This window comes from Vigna angularis, chromosome 6, assembly GCF_016808095.1.
Source record: "Vigna angularis cultivar LongXiaoDou No.4 chromosome 6, ASM1680809v1, whole genome shotgun sequence".
Taxonomy (NCBI): Eukaryota; Viridiplantae; Streptophyta; class Magnoliopsida; order Fabales; family Fabaceae; genus Vigna; species Vigna angularis.
This window is the reverse complement of record NC_068975.1, coordinates 8,615,079-8,640,978: the sequence shown is the minus strand read 5'-3', so window position 1 is coordinate 8,640,978 and position 25,900 is coordinate 8,615,079. Positions and strand designations below refer to the sequence as shown.

Below are 25,900 nucleotides of genomic sequence, written 5' to 3'. Positions count from 1 at the left end.
TATTAAATTACTATACTTTTGTAATGAAATATATTTATAGCTTTTTTTAAGCCTATGAAGATAGTATATTAACAAATACACATTATTAATGAGTTTTGATAATATTAATGGATTATGTCTCTATCGTATATATCATAAATATTATATTATTATATCATATGATCTCATATTAATATATTTAGTTTATTGGGCTTTTTAGACCAATTAAAAATATTATTATATGGGCCAATTAGGTGTTGGTACTCACGCTCGAATGATGCATCTGAGAAGACCATCACTAATTTCTTCAATATCTTTGGTGCATGGAACCTCCATATTCATTAACTCAAATGAAACCTTACCTTGATGTTGTAAACCATACTGATGGCCTTGTAGCCATTTGAACTTCTCTTAAATCATTATGGTTCATTTGTCTTTGAAGACAAACTTATACACTTAAAAGGAAAGTTTTAGCTTCAATTCTTTGTTTTATACGAATTTACCAAACAATACAACTTTATAATTCATACTTTAGCATAGACAATAAAGGTTAACGATGCAAATTTTAGAAGTTGTAAAAAGTAAAACAAAAAATAACTTAATAAAACAAAAAGTAAAAAAATTTGGACTTGCCAAAAATTATCCAGATGGATTGTCAAAAAGAAAAAAAAAATTAACTTATACCTAAACTAAAGTCTTTTGAGAAGTTATACTACAAATGAAATCTTTTAGAATTAGTAAAGAAGCCCTTTCATTGCACCTTCTTATATTTTTTTCTATAAATATTTAGAAAAAAAAATTGTTTAAGATAATCATAGTATTTTAAAGAAAAAAAAATAACCAAATTATTTACAAATCAATAAACCTACAATTTATTAAGTTCCTACTAAATTAACTCATATGTTACCTAACTTACACTAAATGTGATACCCTTCTTAAAAAATGTGAATATTATTTAATACTTATCAAATAGTCAATTGAGCTAAATAATTTGGGGTGTACCACAATGAGTACTATCCCCTCATAATCTTACAAATGTATACATACATATACATGAATTTATATGCACATTAATTATCCATACCATGCCTTTTCTTTTTCCAATGTTTTCATGAATGTACTATTTTCAAGTATGACATTTATATGTGACTATTCAATTTGTATTTGTTGGTTGAAATTTAATAATGTATCCATACAATGCATCTAAAGAGAATGGAATTTTCATTTGTAGAAAGAAAAAGAAAATGCAATAGTTGATCTAGTGGGATAGTGGGATGGAAGCTAGGTATATACCAAACCACATAGACAATACAATAGCAAAGGGTATTACGAAGAGAGAGGAACAGCAGAAGAAGGTTATAGATTAGAGAATTGCTAAGAAAGAAAAAGAGAAAATAGAAAAGAAAAAAAAGAGAAATTCAGTGGAATAATCCATGAAACATTTCTCTATATAAATACATATCCACACACCACAATCTCCTTCTTCTGCTGCGGTAACTGCAGAGAGAAAAAGAGAGAAAGAAAAAGGGAAGAAACGGTGCGTAACGCGGAAAGCGGAAACACGCGGAAGGGGGAATCAGCGGTGCTCCACCGGCGATCGCTCATCGGTGCCGGCGAACTTCAGATCGCTGCTCTTGCTTCTCCGGTAAGTCGGTGGATCATCGCCGCGGCGTTCTTACGTTTTTTCAGTTCATGGATCTGCGACTTTTATCGCCGATTGTCGCGTGTTGTTGCTCTTTTTCCGATTGTTGTGTGTTTATTGAGAAAGTAGGTTTTGGTTTCCGTAATTTCCGAGTTCGTTAGTTTTTTCGGCGTGTGCTAGCGTAGTTCTCGTGCTTAGGGATTGGAATCTGGTGGAAGTGCTGCGTTTAGGGGAATACTGCTTGTGGTGTTATGTTTGTTGTGGATTGTGCTTGGACGTGAATTTAATTTAAGGAATTTGCTTTTTGCCGGTTCGATTTGTGGTTCTTGTGACGAGTTTTGTGGTGTTTGGGGATTGTTGTTGTGTTTTTTGTGTGCAGGAAATTGTGCCATGCGATTCTTCCAGAAGCATTTTTTGTTATAGTATAGCAGTGCTGGTTTTTTGGCTCACTGGTGGAAAATTGTTATATATGGGCTGAGGTGTGCTTTTCATGGGAGGTGTGGAGGATGAAGAACCAGCTTTGAAACGAATGAAAGTATCCTCAAAAGGATTAGGTGGTCTCTCAAACGGTTCGTGTTCAGTGGAGCCTGTTGGAGGCTCTTCAAGCGACTTGATGGCGCGGCCCCTGTCATCTGAAGGGGACGGCGAAGTTGTTGGTTCCAGAGGGGTTATAAAAAGAGAGGAGTTTGTTAGGATAATCACAAAGGCGTTGTATTCGCTTGGTTACAAGAAGAGCGGGGCACGTCTAGAGGAGGAGTCTGGCATACCTTTGCACTCGACTGTTGTGAATCTGTTTATGCAGCAAATACTTGATGGCCATTGGGATGAGAGCATAGTCACATTGAATAAAATTGGTTTAACAGATGAAAATGTTCTCCGGGCAGCTTCGTTTTTGATATTGGAGCAGAAGTTTTTTGAACTTCTTGATGGCGAAAAGGTCATGGATGCATTGAAGACATTGAGGACTGAGATTACACCTCTTAGCACCGATAGTAGTAGAATTCGTCAACTTTCTTCCTGCATGCTTTCTCCATGTGGCCAAGTTGGTTCTTCAAAGCGAGATATTGTACAGGTGAGAACTCGGTCAAAACTTCTGGAGGAATTGCAAAATCTGCTTCCCCCAACTGTACTGATACCTGAAAAGAGATTGGAACATCTAGTTGAACAAGCTCTTATCTTGCAACGAGAAGCTTGCCTGTTTCACAACTCATTGGATAGAGAGATGTCATTGTACTCAGATCATCACTGTGGAAAAACTCAGATACCTTCTAGGACATTACAGGTTAGAAACCGATATTTATATAGGCTGATGTTTATATGGGAACCTTTATATTTAACTTTATACTTTCAACCTCACGGTAATTTTATGCAAAATCTGTATGGGTTACTTGATAGTCATTGGTGGCAACATCATTGTCTTTACATGTTCTTTATTTTATTTTTTCTTTTTTCTTTCAAATGGAATTATGTGATGAAGCCACTATTTGCTAGTTTGTCTCCTTGCATTCAATAATTGCTCTATCATATAAACTGCTGTTTTACTAGATTTTGTGAATATTTAGTTTTGCATCTGGCAAATGACTATGATTATCATGTACTTAATGTGGATCATTTTTCTCTTTTGCTGAGATGATGAGACATTATTTATGAGAAGTTTTGTTGATGAACCACCAAATAATATTTTGGTGATAGCAGTTTCACAGCAATTGTCAAATGTGTTGATCTTATACACAATAAATATATGAAGCCATTTTGTATTTTATATCATAAGATGTACTTGTAAACGTGAAGCTTCTCTATAAGTTGGTTTTGGGTGCTAAAGCTTACTTTTGTTCTAGGATTTCTGTTTCACTTATTTATATTGGATTACTTGAAACCATTCATTTTGGGTTCTGCTTATCCTTGTTTGCTTATAGTTTGAACTCTATTTCCACAATGTTCTTGTCTGTTGTGTCTTGTTTTATGTCTTATATTGCTCACTCTTATTACCCTTGTGTCCTTCTAGTTCTGAGTGCTCTTCTAGTCATTTGCATTGGTTGTTTCAGCTCTCAGCCTTAACCTTGAAATCTCCATCTTTCCTTGCCATCTTGTGTATGTTGACTTACATACCTGTAACTGTAGGCTCTTTTCCCCTTAATAAAATAATTCCAATACATTTTGTGTGCCCTGATCGCTCACACATTTACTTGTTTGATTATAGATTTAATTCTATTTCCACAATGTTCTTGTCTCTCATATCTTGTTTTATGTCTTATATTTGCTCACTATTATTACACTTATGTCCATGTACTTCTTAGAATGCTCTTCTAGTCATCTGCATCTGTTGTTTCAGCTATCGAACTTTACCTTGAAATCTCCATACTTCCACGCCATCTTGTGTACACTTACATATCTGTAACTGTAGGCACTTTTCCCCTAAATAAAATAATTTAAACACATTTGTGTGCCCTGATCACGCACTCATTCACTCATATTCTTACTGTAAGTTGGGGACTGTTTGGTTGAAGAACTTAATTTTGGACCAGGCAAGTACTTGTGTATTTGTTGTTTTTATACTTGAAGTGGAAAATGTGGTTAAACTGTTTCCATATAAGCTGTAAGCTGTTTTAATTTGTTATCTGAGAAAGGTATTGAAATAATCTGAAAGCATCTTGTGGACATATCATAAGCTATTTTTGCATAGGTGCTTATGTCATATGCTAAGTCAAAATAAACTATAAATAAGTTCTTCCTAATGGCCCTTGTTCATCAACTAGAATCCACTACTCAAAGCTAAGGCAACACTTCATTGAGCCCAAACACATTGATGATCTGCTCATACACTGGATACTCAGGTTTAAACTTGGTGCTTACATATCCTTTTTGTAATTGGGGAAGTTCCATGCTTACTATTGCCATTAGGATTGACATACCACTTCGAACTAGATTTGTTTGCAGCTTCAGTCCAGCACTAGCTATTTGTCAGGTCCAATTAAAAGATGGAGATTTGTTTTAGCAACATCAAGCTTTTTCCCTATTAGGTGGGGTCAGCTACTTTAATCAAGTGATGCCATAATATTGCACTGTTGATAATTTCTAGAGTCTTGACAAACCAGGACTCCTACATTCTTCTTAATGGCTTTCCTATAACGTTTCCTTTGTACCTCATGTGTTTAGAACTAAGAAATCTACTGTTGCATTTGGTTTAGAGAATGACGTTTTTCATTCCTAGGAGTAAGATATTTGTGAATGAACTTTTGAAGACAATACGTTCTTGACTGCTATCTTGTATCATTTAAACTTATTCCTAGGATTATGTAATTATATAACAAAAATTTGCCAGAAGAACTTTCTTTTTACTCACTATCCCACTCTGCATTGTAAGAACGCACTGCCCATTTTGTAAGGCATCAATCATTCTCATGGGAATGACTTGTCCGTTTTCCTCCTCAGTGGGAATGAAGTGGTGGAACTTAAAATTGCATGTGCACCTCGAAATAAATTTTAGATGGGAATTTTTCTTATAAAACACAAAACAAACAGAGGAGTTGGGAATGTTCCATCTCAATATGTCCTAAAAGTTGAAGTGGAAAATGTGGTGGCTAAACTGTTTCCTAAATTGTAATGCGAATGATCCCTAAGAGGATAAATATGTTCTAAAAGGGAAGAGCAAAAAGAATTGAGGAGAAAGCATCAAAATAATAATTTTTAGACCTTTGTGATTTGTCAACTAGGGAAACACCTCTGGAAGTTCTAGAGTCCGCTATTCTAATGCAGTTTTCTCCATCTTTCTAAGGTAGTGGTCTTTTGTCTACGTACATAGTATACATATTTTTCTTCGTAAAAGTGAAATAGAAATACTTGGCCAATGATTTCATTAGAGTACTAAATAATGAATTTCATGTGATTTTACCTATATAATTATATTCGTCTCCTAGCCAGAGAAGTAAATAACAGTATATAACTCATGATATTTGAATGATTTATAAAAACTAAAGATGCCCAAGTTAGTCAAACTAAAAGTGTAGAAATTTAATCACAATGGCATTATGATATCAGTGGTTACTGTCGAAAAGATCAGTGACAATGACAAAGTAGGTCACGAAGGATGGTACTACATTAGTGCCATATTGTGAAGAGAGAAATTAAAAAGGAATATAATGAAATCTTGTGTTATATATGTACATGAGTATTTTTAGTTGTATAATGGGGAATAATTATCACCCTACTTAATATAATCAAATCATATCTCTAAGACTCTCCCGTCAGTTGAAGCATGTGTCATACGAGACAACCTTGTTTCAAATGTCATGAACCCTAGACCCTTGAGAGACATTGTAAACTTGTTAGCCAATTGGTTGTTGAAGCTGACAAAGTTAGCATGTATTTCCTAGACATGATTTTCTCTCGTCAAAGTGATTCAATATGCTCCATCCTTTTAAATCCTTCCTTCATCACTCTCCTTCAAGTTGGAATGTACATATCATAATGAGTTGAACATGTTAAAAATGGTTAGAGGGCACAACATCTGGTGGAGAAAGTGGTTTCTGCATACCATGATGTCAATTGAAACCTATACTTGTCGAGAAAACATTGATGGTGAAAAATACTTGTTGAAATAATGTTGGAGGTAAACCATACTTGTGGAGAAAACTTTGATGGTAAAGAGTACTCGTTGAACTAATGTCAGTTTTGAAAAATGTTGGAGGTAAATAGTAATGGTGGCCTTAAGAAAAGCTTGATGGAAAAGGTTTTTCAAAAAGTTGTTGGTTGGCTTGAAAAAGCTAATCGGGAAGTCAGGTTGTGAATTGTGACTGCAGTAGTGAGTTGTAAATTTGATGTCGACATTGATGGCAAGGAAAAGATAAAGTTATTGGAGAACATATCTGGTTTCTAAAAAAAAAATTCTCCTATGAGTAGTTGGCACATAGAGAAAGCATGAATTTGGGTTCTTTTCTAGTTAGGTTTGTGATATCATATTGTAAGGGTTAGTGACAAAATAGGTCTCAGTGGGTGGTATTGCTCTAGTACAATATTAAGAAGTGAGAAATTGAGAAGGAATATAATAAATTATGTGTATTGTATTGAGACATGAGGATTCTTGTTTATATTGAAGAAGTGATATAACAAAAAGGAATAACATAAATATCTAAGAATAGGATATATTTGGTAAGATATTTCCCTAGTTACTGATTGAATTGTATTTCCCTCTTGAAAAAATGAGATAGATGCCTCGTTAATTGAATTTGAGTTGTAAATTTTATATATAGGTTTGATCTAAATGTGTTTATAAATGCCAATTCCAAATTCAAGGAGGAAAAATGATGAATGAAGTAGAACATGTGAAGTATTGAACCTTATTTGTATTGGACAAGGTTCTATGAGATTGCAAGCTTTGTTATTGTCAAAGAAGGCTCTGTGAGATTGCAACCTTCTCAATTATTAGACAAGGCTTCCTAAGATTGCAACCATGCCATTGTCAAACGAGACTCTATTACCTTCTTCCAACTATTCTTGGATGAGGCTTTTTGACCTCTGTCTTAACGTTTCCACATCCTATGCTTCCATTTGTTTTAGGTTTGTGCTAACTTGTAGTTGATGGGTTGGGTCTTAGAGTTTTAGGTTATTTCAGTCTCTTAGTTTGTTTAAATTTATTGGGCTTTGTTAGGTTTCCCAGTATGAAACACAAGCAAGAACACGCACTAACAACAATTAATAGAGATGAAAGAATGAATTCTATTATTAACAGCAATAGAAGTCACTGTACAAAGAATGGTTGGGAGCATAACCTCCCTCACAGGATTCAAAAGAACCTGTCTATACAACTAATGTCCAAAAAACTCCCTTACTCAACACAGTAGGAACTATTTATACAGTTCCTTTCCCGCCCTCTCCTAACTGTTAAAACAATTAGGCTATTTAATTCCTCTTCCTTCTCTCATACACTAACCATTGCCTCTTCCATCCCTTTGGTTGTTCTGAGCAAAAACATCTCAGATAACCCTCCAGCACCCTGTTTAGCACTTCAGTTTGCCTATCTGACACTAGGTGATAGGCTGTACTCATTTGCAGCTGAGTGCCTTCCATTTTGAACAACTCCTTCCTAAAATCACTTAAAAACAGAGGATCCTTGTCATTGACAATTGAGATGGGCACTCCATGCAACCTGACAACCTCTCTAACAAACACTTCAGTTATCGTGCAAGTTGAATAAGGATGTTTTAGAGGCAAAAAATGGCCATATGTTGATTGTGATGGGAATGTTGACTCTTGCTTCTTCTCATAGTGAAGTTGCAATAGTTGTCGCTTCTAGTGGAGATAGTGTGGTAGGTCGTGGTACATATGTAAAAATAGTGAAGGAGGGTGAACATAAAGGAAAGAAAGCAAAGTGTGGTGGGAACATTGTGACTCTTACTTCTGGGTATAGAGTAGAAGATGCAACTATTTTGAGTGGGGAAAAATTCATCCAAGAATTCAAGATATTGGTGTCACAAGCAAATAAAACACCAAAAGATAGGATAGTTCTTTGCATGGTTGCAATCTAAAATTCAAAATCGGTTGCCACAACAAAGGACTTAATTAGAGATGTGTAAATTGCTTTAGATGCCGGAGAAGGTTCAACAATGAAGAATCACACCCTCTATAGTGAAGAAAAAATTAAAGTGGTGAGATTTGTAATAGAAAAATATATTAGGATGCAAGGTTGTCAAACTTGAGAGTTTATGTAAACTCGTGAGAGCTCCGTGAACTCGACTCGTAGACTCGAATCGTAAACTCGTAAGAGTTTACTTTTTTATGAAAAAAATTATAAATAAAATATTAATTCAAATATTATAATAAAATAATTAAACAAAAATAGTTAAATTATTTTTATTTCTATTTTTTAATAAATAAGATAATTTAGACTACTATTAATTAAATTTGATTTATTCCTAAACATACTTTAAATTATTCCTAATTTTAGTTTCCAACTACAACGTTAGTTCTTAATTAAAAATCCTAATATATATATATATATATATATATTACCTTTCTAAAAGCTGCACACCACGAGACAAAAGAAAAAACTCACAAATCCCTTAAGTCCCTTTCTGCAACGGACAAAACTCACAAATTCCCTAAATCCCTTCCTCCAGAAACGGTGCGCAGCTGAGGAAAAAAAACTCATCTTTTTGAAACCGAGAAGAAGACTGAAGACAACCTCAGAGACACGAATGGCTAGCGAGCAAACGACAACACAACTGTGCGACGAGCAAGTAGCGACACGGTGAGCGAACGGTGGCGTCGCTGCATGAGCAAATGGTGGCGCCGTGAGCGTGAGCAAACGGTGGCACCACGAGCGATGGCACCACGAGCGATGGCACCACGAGCGGTGGCACCACGAGCGGTGGCACCACGAGTAATGAGCAGTGAGACGCCATTTTATTCACGATGAGTTTTCCTTTTTCAGTTTTGCGCACCAAACGATTATGGTTGTTGTCGTTTTTGGTTTAAAAAATTTCTTCTCTAAACTTGCCAACTCAGTTGCAAACTCTCGAGTTTGGGCAAGTTGACCGGTTTGCTTCCGATTCTACCGATTTTACATCAAAAGCGAGTTTACTTCTGAGTTAACTCGGAAGTTGTGTTGAAACGCAAACTCGGATGAGTTAACGAGTTAACTCGCGAGTTTGATAACCATGTTAGGATGGTTAGATATGTCCTATTACATTTTTTCCTTTTGTGAAAACATAATAACCTTTAGTAGATGATAATAGTTACTCTTCTTGATTTTAAGAGGACAAGGCATTGTGTTTTGCCATTAATTTCTTATTTATGTCCATAGAACTTTCCATTGGTCTACCATTGATCATACTAAACTATTTTAAGATATATAAAGTATTTCCTTTGAAAAATTACAATACCTTCTTTTTATTGGCTTACTTCAATGTCCAATAACATTTGAGACTTCTAAGATCCTTATTTTTTATTGCATGTGTTCTCTTAGTTGAGAGATTCTAGTAGCATAGCATAATTCCTTGTAATGACTATTCCATCAATATGTAATATTAAGTACACATTCCAAGGGAGGTATGATTGTAAAACCCAAGGATCTGTTACAGTGTTTTAGTCCACAAGTTTGAATAATGTGGCTAAATATTCCAGACCAAACATGCAGAGATTGTTTGAGACCATAGAGTGTGGCACAATTTACAAACCAAACTGTACTCCGCTTGAGTAGCAAACTCAGGATTTTGCTCCATGTAGACTTCCTTGACTAGGTCACTAAGAAGAAAAGCATTTTTAATATTCAAATAGTGTAGAAGCCAGGGACAAATAACTACACTATGCCAAGGAAAAGGCGAACAATGGTCATTTCCACCACCTGAGAGAAAGTACCTCTCTAATTGAGGCCATAAGTCTAAGTGTATCCTTTGGACAATAATTGAGCTAAGGTGATCACCTTTACCATTGGGTCCAACTTTAATGACATACACCTAATGACAAACAAATGTCTTCTTCCCACATGGAAGAGGATCTAACTCCCATGTACTCTAATGTTAAAGAGTTTGCATTTCAAAAATTGAGGTTTCCTGTCATCCAAGATGCTCAAGTGCTTTTGTCACACTTTTAGGAAATAGTAAGTAGGATGTGGATTATGACACAACGAGTACTTTTTAGGATAGCATTGGGCCAACTTGAGTCATCATTATTGGGAACCATGGTCTTGAGGAGACATGGTATGACTGACGATTAAGAAGGACTTGATGAAAAGGACTTACCTTGGAGCATTGCAAAATATGTGTAGGTTGGTAAATCATTTTAATCTCCCAACAAAGGAAGTTTAGGAGATGTCATCTGTATGCAACTTAAGCAAGGTAAAAAATAGGATTATGATTAGGATTTTTATTGAGTACTTACTCTTCACAATCCTCATTGATCACAGAAAGTATTCGTTTTCTCTCATTTTACTAGGTGGATCTATGTCTATTTCTCCTATCTTTAATGCATAACTAGTTATGCTGTTATTCTCTCATTTGATTATCATATGCCACAAAGATAGTTATTTGAAAGTAAAATAAAAACACAATTAGGACATCTTCACTGCAATGGTGACGTGAGTCTCATAAGAACTTCCAGTCGGAGTGTGCTAACATGAAATAAAATTTTAAATATGGTCTAGTATAAGAGTCTATGTCATATGAATAAAGAAATATTTGTCTTAAAAGCATCACTTTCATTATTAAAGTGTGGATCTTATAAAACTTTTGCATTGGAGTAAAAGTTCCATTGAGGTTTTAAAATGGTGGTATGGTTGGAACCCGTAAAAAAGTAAATTAAAATCTGCTTTAATGCTCAAATTCATAATTCCCAAGTTTTATTCATGCCAAACCTTACTGTAGTTCTAATCCAAAGTTATAGACTATTTATCATTAATTTCAATACTCTACCAATGTCATTGAAGTTTTCAAAATATATAGCTTTAGGAATTCTAGCTTGTACATATACAAAATTCAACTAGATACAGCCATTAACAATTGACGTCTTGGCAGTTGACTTTATGATGCATCATTCAACGACACTTCACCCAGCTACTTCATGTTGTCAGAACCTACAAAACCTCCATTGGCTAAAATCTTCCATATGTAGCGCTTTTTGTGATCTTCACAACTAACTCTAAGATTAATTTATAAGTATCCAAACACTTAGGAAACCCGCCCTTAAAAGCTAGCTGTTAAGGGGGAGAACCAAACACTCAAATACCTCATTGAGCATCCCATACTACTTGATGTAGGATTTATGCACTCATAATAGCCAAGTCCCAATTAGTTGCTTTTTGGGCTCACCTAAATATTAAGCAGCCACTGCGCATTCCTTTTCATTTAAGATACAATATGATTAAAATGGTTTACATGTAATTTGAAATTAAAGCTTTGTAATTTGGAATGTTGAAATACAATGTAGTTGTTTTGTTTTTGAGTTATCTTATGTTCTTTATTGAGATTGATATAAATTTTGGGTGTTTGATCTATTATAATTAAGTTAAACAAAAAACTTAGTATTTGTCTTAGGGCTTTTGGTTTTGTCATTACGAGGTATCATTAGTGTTGGTTAATCCTTGTGGAGTCACCAAATGGTTATAGCAGATTTACATGGTGATAATGTATGTTTTTTATGATTCTATACCAACTTTTTTAATGGTTATCTGAAATTGTATTGGATTAGCCCTATCAGTTTTATCAGTTAATGAAGTCAACATAGACTCCTATGTTAACTCATGTTAAAGGTCGCATTTAGTGTTTTTACTATCCGTGTTTTCTGACTTATGTGGTCTGTTTTTCTTGCTCTTTGTCTTGTACTGATCCAATATTTTTATTTATTGCAATGTCTTTTGAATGAATAGTAAGCACAAACTTTTGATCATCCTCCATTTACTTTTATGCATACAAGACATTTATGTTCTGATGTTATTTTCTTTTCCTGCAAATATTGCAGATATTAGAAGCACATGATGATGAAGTTTGGTATGTGCAATTTTCGCATAATGGGAAATATTTAGCTTCAGCATCAAATGATCGATCTGCAATCATTTGGGAGGTAATATCTGATGGCTAATCATACTCTCCTGATCTTTTTTTATCATCTGACGTTCCTTGAACATATCAATTGTCATATTACACACTCTGGTCACACAAATAGAATATGATGAGATGCCCTTCATCTTACGACTAAGAAGGATATTTGCATCCTTCAACATGATCCTAAGTTCGATAATGTCCAATTCTATCTAACTTGTTTCTTTACTTTTCCAATAGTGAACAGAATTGTCCTAACACTGGTGTGTTTAAAGATAGTAAACTATCTCGAGGATGTGACTTATGGTTGTTAGATTGAGTGTAGTCTATAGGTGTAGTGTTAGATTGAGTGTAGTCTATAGGTGTAGTGAAAGCAAGAGCGCAAAGAAGGTAGACCAAATTGATTTCCATCTGAAAGGAAACAACCACATAGCATAGATTTATTATGTATGAATGGTGATCATTATGTCCTAGTTCTTTGGATAAGGTAAATTGAAGAATTCAAAGAGAGCATGTTCTAGTCTCTCCTAGGTTCGCATATTATGGCACTCATTGGAAAGGCGGTGGCCAATACAACTTTTTTGGGTGTCACAAAGTAGCATCGCGGAACAGACAAGGCAGAAGTTGCTGAGTGGTGGCACAGAGCATAAGGGAAACAAAGGAGTAGTGGCGGTGGCTGTGTAAAACAACAAAATAATGGAGACAGTGGTGGGAAACTAAAAGAGAAGATGAGGACCCGACCTAAGAAGTGAAAACCCTAATCATCCTTCTCTTATTCTATTTTTTCCACTAAGAGTGAGCCCAAGTGTTTTTTCTTTCTAAAAAGGAGTTGGGCCAAACAACCTGGCCCAAACCTAACATTACAAAAATTATTGACTTAGGATACGCTTTACCCACATTGAACCCGTATCCTCCTCTCCTTCACTATTGTGCAGTCCCGCTGCATGTCCACCCTACCCACATTGAACAAGCAGCTCCTGCATTATATTTTATTATATTTTAGATTTTGAACTTGAAAATTCTGGCTTTTAATTTATTTTATTGTTATTTGAATTTTTTAAACATGATTTATTATTAGTTATTTATTGTCTTTCGTCATTTGAGTTACAATTACATTTCTAGATATTTTAAAGTTAGCAATACCTATATTGCATTTTCTACATATATATATATATATGTATATATATATTATTTAATTTTTGTCCACAATACTTCTGGCATAACCTGTTCTTTGAATTTTAGGAATTTTATGTCTCTAATATTTTCTGTTATTTGATATCAATAACACTAGATCCATTGGTATTTATTGTCCATGAAACCAATCTTGGATTGTGCCATTTCTATACCAATGATCTTTTAGGACATTGACATTTTGTCTAAAACTTTTGAGCGATATATTGTTCTAGTTGTACAATATCATCCACATATACAATGAGATAAATTCATCCGTGGGCAGAATGATAATGAAACAAAGTATAGTCAACATCATTTTGAATCATTCCAAACAGCTAGGGTTCAAAAATTCCCAAACCATGCATGGGGTGATTGTTTGAGTCAATCTAGTGACCTACATAGGCGACATATTGAATTAGATGACTCCCCTTGAACAACAAATCTAGGAGGCTGCTTCTTGTAGACATCTCCATCAAGGCCACCATGTAGAAATGCATTTTGGATCTCAAGGTGAAACAAAGTGCCACTACTTTGAAGGGCATACATCTCATCACTCATCACTTATAATTAAGGTTTTTATAGTGGGGAGAAGGGTTACAAGTTGAATTTGTACTTTTTCAAATAGCAATAGGCCAATCACTCTTAGATGAGACTGAACTCGGTATGGTAGACGGTTATGAGGAAGCATAGGGCATACCATCTACTATATCTTTATTTGTCAAAGATGGATTTCATATTGGAATATCAATAGTTCATGAACGACTTTGATATACCTATAGTGGTGTAAGAGAAGCATCCCGAGTCATCTAGAGGTGATGAAGGAACATTCAAGTTGGTGGGAAAGTGACTACATATGCCATCACTAGAATGGACAATTGTATAGTATGAAACAAACTCTGAAATAGACGTTGACAAACACAAAATACAGATGAAGTGTAGGAGAAAAACATTGATACCCTTTTTGGAAGTGATGATATCCCATAGACACATTTGAGTGATGTAGAAGAATGTTTATCTCGACTGAACATATCAAGAAAGCTTGTATAGGGGAAATGAGGAAAAAAGACAGAGTGAGGTACCTAATCATTAAGGACAAATGATGGGGTATTTTTAATGAGATAACATGTTGTAATAACAACATCCTTTAAAAATGGTGAGCAAGATAAAGTATTAAGAAGTTTCCGAGTAGTTTCAATACGGTGTTTTTTTTTTCATTTGTATGTTCTATTTTGATGAAGGGTTAGATTTCATGAATTTTTGAAATTGGTTAGAAAATTATTCACAAGCATTCTCACTACGAAGAGCACATATAGATATACCAAATTGTGTTTTGATTTCATTATAAAACATTTGGAAAATAAAAGACACTTTTGATCAATTCTCCATTAACCAACTTCAATTACATCTTGCATTATCATCAATTAAGGTAACAAAATATTTAAAACCATAAAGAGTATCAATAAAGGTAAGACCACAAATATTAGAATAAACTAAAGAAAAATTAGACAAAGCTTGTTTATTAAGACTATTAGGAAAATATTGACAAACATGTTTTTCTAATTAACATGAATCACAATTTAAGGTAGACAAATGTTTTAGACTTAGCACCATTTTTTGTTATTTTGTTAACTCTAGATGTCCTAGTTGTGCATGACTCATTATTGGAGAGTGATAGGATATAAGATGATAGGATATAATGGGTTTAGGATAGAAGGAAGAGGAAATGAGAGGGCGGTTAGGAGGGAAGAGTTGTTTGAGAGTTAGTAAGTGAGTGGGAAGGGGAAGGGGGACTTTATAAATAGAGTGTGTGTTCTGTACAGGATTAGTTAGTTCTTTTGTACATTTGAGTATAGATTGGATAGTTGTTCCAGTGGAGAGAGAGAGGCTTCCTTGGGGGTGATTCTTTGTATTCTGATTCATTCATACATCAATAATACACATTCTATACAGTTCTATTTTGTGTGTTCTTGAGAGAAGGAGAGTGTTGATAGACTTCTTGACTAAAGAAGTCTATCAGAGAGTCTATTCATGCACATATTGATGGTGATGGATAGAAATAGTACAGGCCATGTGACTCACATTCGGCACCAATTGTCTGACCGGATAGTTGATCCTGCAAGGTAACATCATTATTAGTGAAAGTGGCAATTGGGTAACAGGAAGTGAATTAAATTGTCAATTAGGGACATAAACAGTGTCAACAACGAGGGATTAGAGGGGTTGGGTAGTACCAATGTCACGGGTTATATTTGTGAACTACTAGTAGCAATTATAAAAGTCAAATTGGTAGCTTTAGTAAAGGAGGAGAGTAGGTAACAATTACCAGATATGTAAGTAGTTGCACTAGAGTCAATTACTCCAGGACCAAGAGAACGAGATTGAGAGAGACAAGTATAGGATTTCTAGTGTGTGCCACCAAAGTAGTGTTATTAGTGGATAAGGGGATTGGTTTATTGGGCACTATTTGATAAAGTCTTCAAATGTTGTTGGCGATGGATTAGCTAGTAGTGTAGGAGCAACAGGCGACTCAACCATGGATGCCTGGGCAATATTGTGTGGAAGAGGGGTTTTTCTCATGTTGCTTTTGACACCTGTCAATTGAGCCTCTTTAACCATTGTTCCTAATCTTAGGTAGCCCAATCATACCTGATTTTGGAAGCCTAAGTGAAATAGTCAAATCCCATCCATCTTCTCAATAATAACAATATGGCTAGAGAAGATGGGATAATTTGTAATGGCAGTTGATGTGGCGATGAAAGGCATTTTTTTTCTGGAAAGCTAAAAATAATGAAACTAAGGAGTGGGCACTAAAACAATGAAAATTATTTTGCAAGGTTTGCGAAAAAAGGTCTACGAGGCCAATGCAGTTTTAAAAGAAACCTCTAGATACCATATTTAAACTTTAGGAAAGAGAGAAACATTTATGAGAGAACACAAGTGCTTTATTTTTATTGAGAAAAAGGAATCAATAAAATAAATAGAGAAGTTTTTATATTCTCTAATAATAAAGATATGATATGAGAATCAATCAATGTTCATAATGGTAAATACATAATCTAGATATTTCTGATCATATAGAATCAACTAATTTCTGTAATTATAACAATATCCTTGAATATAGGATCCGTTCTGAATATTTGTAATTATAACACATTACATAAATTATAACCAAATCACTAGGAGGATATCATACTATCAAAGTTTATTCTAGTGAATATTTGTAATTATAACACATTACATAAATTATAACCAAATCACTAGGAGGATATCATACTATCAAAGTTTATTCTAGCGAGGTTTGTTGGGCCTATTGTATCACTTGCTAATGAGCCACTACTGAACCATCCACAAATATCTATTGTAGATCCCACATTGATTAGAGTTAAAACCAAATTATAGTACATAAAGAAATGTAAAACTCACCTTGTGATAAGATATGTAATGTATTAGACATTGTACACAGTTGTTAGATAGTTTGGCAAAAATAAAACATAAAAGTTAGTATGAAGTAGTTAGGGGTAGTTAGGTGGAGTTTAAACATCAGTCAGGGAAAGTTTTAATTAGTAGTTAGGCAGTTTTTGTCTTTTAAGGAGGGGAGTGTTCTAGTTCTGGGGGTGGAGTGTATTTGGTTTCAGAACAGGGCTTGTACTGCGTAGAAGGGAGTTTATTCCCTTGAAAGCAGTTGGATGTTTTCTTGTATTATGTTTTTCAGACTTAGAGTGTTATTTACATTGTGCAGTAAGATTTGTGTGTTAATTTCTTAAACTGAATTATAAATCTGGTTTCTTGTCTCCAAGAAACCTAACAAATCAGTCTGACCTACTGGATCAGTCAAACACCATGGAGAGTAGAGTGAGTACATTAGAGAGCTTTTGAGGATAATAGAGAGGAAACTAGGGCCAACTTTCAAAGGTTCAGAGATATGATGGAGGATATCTTGTGAAGACTCAAGAACATGGAAAGAGAGTCAAATGGAAGTAGAGGTTCTGTGTATGGAGATAGAGTGGGAAGAAGAGTAAAGGATATCAGTGAAGAGAAAGGTGGAGACCAAGACTGTGATGGGAATTTTGTGACTCTTGCTCCTTAGAATGAAGTTGCAAAAGCTGCTGGTTTTAGTGGGGATAGTGTGGTAGGTCTTGGTGAATATGTCAAAACAGTGAAGGAGGGTGAAGACAGAGGAAAGAAGGCCAAATGTGGTGGGAACATTGTAACCATTGCTTCTGGGAGTAAAGTAAAAGACGAGGCTATTTTGAGTGTAGATGGTTCAAAGGTGGTGTTGGGACAAAAAATGTTTTTGAAGTCCAGAACATCATAGGAACAACAGAAGTACACCTAACCATCAATAACACGGGAAAAAATGCAGTTAAGGGGTTCAAGAGTTGGCAACAAAAATCTCAACGTTTCTTGGGAAGATCTTGCAACACCTCAACTAAGGATAGTTGAAGGGAACAAGGGAAACATGTTATTTGAGAGTTTGGCATCAGTGTGGAAATTTTACGTGAGAGGATGGCACTAGTAACAAGGACAAGGAGGGGGAAAAAGTCATCCAAGAATTCAAAATATTGGTGTCTCTAGTAAACCCAACATCAGAAAACCAGTTGGGGGAGTATTTCTTGACAAAGTGGCAGACCCTATGCAAGAAGGACAAGAAAGTTGGACGATCTCCCTTTTGTCTTGGGTTACTTATCTTTTATGGAAATCGATTGCTAGCAAACTCCAGTAATAAACTTGTTGATTTTGGAAGCTGAGTCAGATTGTTTATTAAGCATTTGTTTGCAAAAGATTATGTTGTCTGTTAGGTTCCTGTGTTGGAAACCTAACTAAGACAACCCAATCACACACATAAACAAGAATTAACACTGTAAAAAGAATGGGTATCTGTATTGATATTCAAAGAAAGTACACAGATAGCGCTAATGGAGGCCTAATCCCCCTCTTAGCGCTAATGGAGGCCTAATCCCCCTCTTAGCCCTAACGGAGGCCTAATCCCCCTCACAAGGTTCAAGACCTATCTATACTAAGAAAAAATGACTCTCTCCTCACAGAATTACTAAAAGACTTATTTATACTCTCTTTCTCCCCCTAAAAGCCTAACAAACTTTTCGCTCTTTACTTCATTCCTATATCCATTACCCATTATACCTTGCCACCCCATATCCTAACATTTTATACCCTGCCACCCCATATGCCAACATTGTCAAAGCTAGATCTTTGCAGATTCAAGGATTAATCCAACAGTTGAAAGGAAGCCTTAAGGCATTCGCATGGGAAGTTGTTGCAACGATTAAGGACTAGTTTTTAGATTACAACCTTGAGGACGAGGTTGTTTTGAGGTGGCGAGTAATGATAGGATATGTAATGTATTAGACATTGTAGATAATTTTTAGATAGTTTGGCAAAAATAAAACATAGAAGTTAGTATGAAGTGGTTAAGGGTAGTTAGGAGGAGTTTAAACAACAGTTAGGGGAGGTTTTAATTGGTAGTTGGGTAGTTTTTGTCTTTAAGGAGGGGGGCTATTCTAGTTCTCGGGTGGAGTGTATTTTTTTTCAGAACAAGGCTTGTCATGTGTAGAATGGAATTTCTTCCCTTGGAAGCTGTTGGATGTTTTCTTGTATTATGTTTTTCAGACTTAGAGTGTTATTTACATTGTGCAGTAAGATCTGTGTTAATTTCTTAAACTGAATTATAAATCTGGTTTCTTGTCTCCAAGAAACCTAACAAATCGGTCTAGTCAATTTTGTGAGATTGAGTTAGGCATAAAATGCACTCTCTATGACAAGCTGAATGAGAAGCCCTATGAACTTCTCTAGTGACCACTTTTATCTCTCTTCTAAGAGAATCTATCTTTATGTTTTTTCTTCTATACACTAAACTATGAATCAAACAAACTTAAAGATTAACTAAAGTCCAAACAAGCTTCTAAATATTCTTATGACTAAACATGAGGCTTAGGACAACAACTAAATAAGCAAGAATAGAGTTCATTTCAAGCAAAAAAAATTCTCTTCCTTTTTAATAAACATATTGATCTTTGTAAGCTTGTCCTCCACTATCTTAGTCACGCTTCTGGGCATTCTTCTGGTGGTCGCCGTCTTTGTCTTGTCTGCACGCGCCGTCATGCGCCGCCTCACTTCGTCAAATCTTGGGCATGTACTGTTCACGCGTCGCCTTTTCTTGGCCGGAAGATCACCACCACTGGTTCTGTTCGCCTCACTCTCTTGAGCTTCTTTTGGCCTCTTGGCTTCCCTCTTTCTGTTTGACCTCCCTCCTTGCTGTTTCTTCACTATTCATTATTTCTGTTGGGTCGACGACCACCATCACAGTATTTCAAGACATCAGATTTGGATTGTCCCAATACCCAAGTGAAACATCTCTCTTTGTTTTTCGTGTTTTTTTAACCATCAATGGCAACTGGCAACAATATTGCATTATCAGAAAGTCCCACCATCACTTTCGAAAAACTAAATGGGAAAAATTATTTATCTTAGTCTGCTATCGTTGAAATATGGTTTCTTGGCAAGGATAATATGACCATCTTGAACAAGATGGAAGTCATGTACGAACTGAGAAAATAGATCAGTGGAAACAAGCAGATTTCCAGTTGTGTGCCCTATTATGACCGTTAGTGGAACCAAAAACCTTTAAATCCCTTAGAGCTTTCAAAACTTGTCATTCTTTTTGGAAGAAAGCTCAAAACATTATGCCAACAACATTCAACGTCTTTATGACACGACAAACAAACTTGCATCCCTTAAAATGGTAAACATGATATGATATCTTTTATGGCTAAAGCCCAATCTGTTGTTGAAGAACTGGGGATGTTTCTAGAATTGGGATCTTTAGAAGATATCAAGACGAGGTTGGACAAATATTATATGGTGATGATTCTTTGAGCTCTACATCCCGACTTGAATTATATCTGAGATCAACTTCTAACTAGTCATGAAGTCCCTTCGATGGAAACCTTGACCACGCGCCTTCTTTGGGTTTCGATGGCTCACATTTAGGAAGCTCATGAAGTAGTAGTGCCTTCCGCCATGGTTGCCACACGCGAAAGAGGACGTGGCACGAGAGGAGGAGGACGTGGAGGTCGAGGGCGAGGTCCGTGCACATACTGAAAAAAGATTGGTCGTATCCAAGAGAACTGTTACTTCTTGAATGGTTTTCCTCCCAAAACCGCTAATATCTCTCAGGATACCTCTTCAAATTCCAAGCTTATTGAGGATGAATATCAGGACTATCTATTATTAAAATCCAATAGCATGGCACAAACAGCTCCATCTTCAAGTACACCAAACAACTTGCATTTCTCACTCCCCAAAAGATCAAAAAATTCATGAGTAATTGATTCAGGTGCTTCTGATCATATATCTGGTAATACCTCTTTGTTCTCAACCCTTTCTTTTCAAGAAAAATCTCATTTAATAACTCTTGCAAATGGTTCTAAAGTATCCTCAAAGGGAATTGGTCATGTCCCCCTGTCTCCCTTTCTAAATCTTCAATCTGTCTTATTTGTCCCGTCCTTTCAATTTGATTTCCTTAAGTCAGTTAACCAAATCGTTAAATAGTTCAATAACTTTTGATAACAAATCTTTTGTTATACAGGAGTGTGGGACCAAGAGATGGATTGCAGAAGGATATAAAGCTGGTGGACTATACCATTTTGGATCTCATCCACATGTGTCGTGTGTTGTAGCTCCTAGTCCAAAACTGTTACATGATCGGTTTGGTCATCCCCACTTGTTGAAATTAAAAAAAATGTTTCCTGAACTTGGTAGTCTCAATAATTTAGAATGCGAGTCATGTCAACTCTGAAAACATGTTCGATCTTCCTTTCCTAAAAGGCACAATCAACGTGTGATTCTAGTTTTTCTATTATTCATTTTGATATCTGGGGACCTAGTCGCATCTCCTTATTTGGTTTTAGGTATTTTGTTACATTCATTGATGAATATTCCAGATGCACTTGGGTTTATCTGATGAAAGATTGGTGAAAGATTGTTCTGAATTGTTATCCCTCTTCACCCCTTTTTAAATAAAGTCAAGAATCAATTTGGTCAAGTCATCAAAGTTCTAAGAAGTGATAATGCTAAAGAATACTTCTCATCCAATTTTTCTACAGTTTTAAGTTCCCATGGTATACTACATCAGTCCACATGTCCTCATACACCACAACAAAATGATAGCAGAAAGAAAAAACAGACATTTGGTTCAAATTGCCCGTATTCTTTTGCTTAGTGCCCATATTCCCATCCATCACTGGGGAGATGTCATCTTAACTGCATATTATCTTATTAATCGGACACCCTCTTCTTCTCTTGATCATAAGACTCCTTTTTCCATTCTTTCTCTCAATAGACCTCTCTTTCACACATCTCTTCGAGTATTTGGTTGTGTATGTTTTGTTCATGACATGTCTCCCAGACTAGACAAGCTTTCTGCCTGTGCGATCAAATGTGTCTTCTTAGGCTATTCGCGACATCAAAAAGGTTATAGATGTTACTCTCCTGAAACTAAGAAGTACTACATGTCTACAAATGTTACATTCTTTGAACAAAATCCTTACTCCGCTTCATTTGATTAAGAGATTGAGGTCATCCAACAGGTCCTTCCTCTTTTAATGATTGAGTCTAATATTCCTACTGTGCATATAACCATCAAAGTCCCCCTGAACCATCATCCCCTACCGTTACACCAGTTGAGAATCTAGCTTTTCCATAAAATGGTCAATCCCCTCCTTCAGATTCTTTATCGTCGCACTTCCTCCCACGACTTCTGAAGATGATTTCGATTGGTCCATTGCTATTAGAAAAGGTACACGTTCCACTCGCAACCCACATCCCATTTATAACTTTCTTAGCTATCATAGATTATCTCCTTCCTATTGTACTCTTGAATCTTTAGTGTCTTCTATTGATATACCCAAAAATGTGAAAGAAGCACTTGATCATCTTGGTTGGAGACAAGCCATGATTGCAAAAATCCAAGCTCTTGAACAAAATAAAACTTGGGAGTTGGTGCCTTTTCCTTAGGGAAAAAGGGTTGTTGGTTGTTGATGGGTGTATGCAATTAAAATTGACTCTACGACAAAATTGACTCAAAGCTCGATTAGTTGCTAAAGGGTATACTCAAGTTTATGGCCTTGATTATTGTGACAGTTTCTCTCCCGTGGCCAAGATCACTACTATTCGTCTATTCTTTGCAATGGCAGCCATTCGTCACTGGTCACTTCATCAACTAGATATCAAAAATGCCTTCCTCCATGGTGATCTTGAGGAAGAGGTTTATATGGAGCAACCTCCAGGGTTTGTTGCTCAGGGAGAGTCTGGACTAGTATGCAAATTGCATTGCTCTCTATATGGCCTCAAGTGGTCACCATGTGCTTGGTTTGGAAAATTCAGCTCTATTGTTCAACTATTTGGCCTAAAATTGAGTGAAGCAGATCATTCAGTTTTTTACCGTCATACATCTCGGGAAATGTGTTTACCTAATAGTATATGTTGATGATATAGTCATTACAGAAATGATATTGCTGGAATATCTCAACTGAAGACACACCTATGTAGACATTTCCAAACCAAAGATCTTGGAAGCCTCAAATACTTCTTAGGCATTGAAGTAGCTCGATCAAAAGATGGAATTGTAGTTTCTCAAAGGAAGTATGATCTTGATATATTACAAGAGACAGGTATGATTGATTGTAGACCAGTAGACAGTCCTATAGACCCAAATAAGAAATTAACTATAAACGAAGACTAATTGGAAAACTGATTTATCTCACTATTATAAGGCTAGATCTATCTTTTGCAGTTGGAGTGGTTAGTCAATTCATGCAGGCTTCATGTCTTAGCCACTAGAATGCTATCATTCGTATTCTAAGTACCTCAAAAAGGCTCCCGGACAAGGGTTGTTATATGAAAATAGAGGAAGCATTCAAGTCTCTAGATATTGTGATGTAGATTGGGCAGGCTCACCTATTGATAGACGGTCCACGGTCCACTACTGGATATTGTGTTCTCCTTAGAGGAAACATCATTTCATGGAAGAGTAAGAAACAAAATGTAATAGCTCGATCAACCGTTGATGCTATGGCATCACTAACAAGTGAACTTATATGGGTGAAACAATTTCTTCAAGAACTCAACTTTTGTAATATTCAGACTATGAAGATGTATTGCGATAACCAAGTTGCTCTCTACATTGCATTAAATCTAGTATTTCACGAGAGAACTAAACACATAGAAATTGACTGTCATCTTTGTTTGTTTGGAAAATTGTTGTCCAAGAGATTTGTACTGAGTTTGTTGGGTCAAATGACCAACTTGCAGATATGTTGACTAAGTCCTTAAGAGAACCTCGAACTGAGTTCATTTGTTCCAAGCTTGGTACATACAATCTGTATGCTCCAGCTCAGCTTGAGGGGAGTGTTAGAATTATGAGTTGTGTGTGAGTGTGTATGAGTTGTGTGTTAGTGTATTACAACCAGTCTTAACTGGTTAAAAGTGTAGAGAGCTCTCTCTCTTTGCTATAAATGTAACTTAAGCTATGGAGGGAATTAAGCCCTCAAGAAATACATGTTTCTGTATTCATCTTAAGAAGTTTCATACACTATAGCACCACTACCCTGATGCAGGCATCAAAGACCTAATCTTATCCCTAAAACAACATAGGTTAAGGTTTTTATGGGTAACATTGTTTTCTATCCGTCATTTTCTATTATGCATTTATGCTTTGTAAATGTAACAGGAATGAAAACCCTTGGTTGGCAATTCCAGAAAAAGTTACCTTCATGACTACTTGACATAAAGTGTTCTGTTCTATATTGTAAATTTTTATCTAAATTTTATGCTTTTTTTTTTATATTAATTTTGCCATCGTTGTCTATTTTTTGATTTCATTACTATGCTCTTATTGCTCCAAGATTTTTGGTGATTGAGTAATTTGACTTGTTTTGTACGAAATTATTTATCCTTGTGTCATTATGTGTGGTATAAATTACTAGTTTATATTAAAATAATTCAAATAACATTTATCCTGCTATAGTGTTTTCGCAGCTGACGACTACCCAACCATCTGAAATTGATAATTATGTTAAAATAGCTAAGAATTATTAAAGTGATGTACGAATGTGAAACTTTGCACTCCTTTGTCCTAAGTATATGGCCTAACACTATTGAAAGTTAAGTAACTGTTCTGACATACTATATTAAAAAGGCTCTTCCATTACTTGACTGTGTGAACCGTCATTGATAGGAATTGTCTTCCGGTACTCCTTGCATGTATGTACCATGCTTCTGTAAACATTGGTCAATAGAAGCACACACAGTCAGAATGTACTTAAAGCTGTGCATTAGGTTTCACATTTTTGCTTTTTGCCTTTTCTTTTAATAGGTTGACATGAATGGTGGAGTGTCTATGAAGCATAAATTATCTGGTCACCTGAAATCTGTTTCTTCTGTTTCATGGAGTCCTAATGACCAAGAGCTCCTAACCTGTGGTGTGGAGGAGGCTGTTAGGCGGTGGGATGTATCTACTGGTAAGTGCCTGCAAGTTTATGAAAAAAATGGTCCTGGTCTCGTCTCCTGTGCTTGGTTTCCAAGTGGGAAATATATACTCTCTGGCCTCAGTGACAAGAGCATTTGTATGTGGGATTTAGATGGGAAAGAAGTGGACTCTTGGAAAGGACAGAGAACCCTTAAGATTTCTGACTTGGAAATAACGAGTGATGGGGAACACTTTTTGAGTATTTGCAAAGAAAATGCAATATTGTTCTTCAACAAAGAAACTAAAGAAGAGAGATTTATTGAAGCAGAGCAGACAATAACTTCCTTCTCTTTGTCAAAGGATAGCAGATTCTTGTTGGCTAATCTTTTGAACCAAGAAATTCACCTCTGGAATTTAGAAGGTGATCCTAAACTTGTTGGCAAGTACAGAAGTCATAAACGCACCCGATTTATAGTCAGATCTTGCTTTGGTGGTCTTAAGCAATCTTTCATTGCTAGTGGTAGTGAGGATTCTCAGGTATTAATTTAAAATCGGCATGACTTTCCTGTTCCATATATATATATATATATATATATATATTAGAAATTGAGTTTAATAGTAATGGTTAGTATGTGGGTGTAGGTTTACATATGGCACAGGAACTCGGGGGATCTAGTAGAGGCATTGCCTGGTCATTCTGGAGCTGTTAACTGTGTGAGCTGGAATCCAGCAAACCCTCACATGTTAGCCTCGGCGAGTGATGACCGAACTATTCGGATATGGGGCCTAAAGCGCCTCAATGTAAAGTATCCCCCTAATCTACTACGCACCAATGGCGTCCATTACTGCAATGGTGGAGCCGAACTTAGGTGAACCAACCAACGCAAACTATTTCTATTCCATCTCTTTTTTTATAACATTGCAATTCTGTAAATACCTTCACTATCACAACTAGTAGATCAGACAAACAAACAGATACAGACATTCATACCAAACATGCACCATCTGACTACTCAAAATAAATTCTTGTTTCATTTATCTTCTTCCTTTCTTTTCCTGCTTCCTTCTCCAATGTCCTTTATTAGATTG

At 35.8% G+C, this 25,900-nt stretch overlaps 1 protein-coding gene across 2 annotated transcripts; it reads left to right on the top strand.

The window, feature by feature from the left end:
• Positions 1 to 1,210: 1,210 nt before the first annotated feature.
• On the top strand, positions 1,211 to 25,849 carry LOC108342768 (WD repeat-containing protein 26 homolog). Of its 2 annotated transcripts, none has more exons than XM_017580561.2 (5): positions 1,211 to 1,624; positions 2,001 to 2,903; positions 12,074 to 12,175; positions 24,719 to 25,348; positions 25,454 to 25,849. In XM_017580561.2, the coding sequence occupies exons 2-5, from the start codon at positions 2,112 to 2,114 to the stop codon at positions 25,682 to 25,684; spliced, it is 1,755 nt and encodes a 584-aa protein (XP_017436050.1). In that variant the 5' UTR covers positions 1,211 to 1,624; positions 2,001 to 2,111; the 3' UTR covers positions 25,685 to 25,849. The 2 variants fall into 2 exon arrangements, with proteins under 2 accessions (XP_017436050.1, XP_017436051.1); XM_017580562.2 differs by having other exon boundaries at positions 1,264 to 1,624; positions 25,441 to 25,849.
• Positions 25,850 to 25,900: the final 51 nt, after the last annotated feature.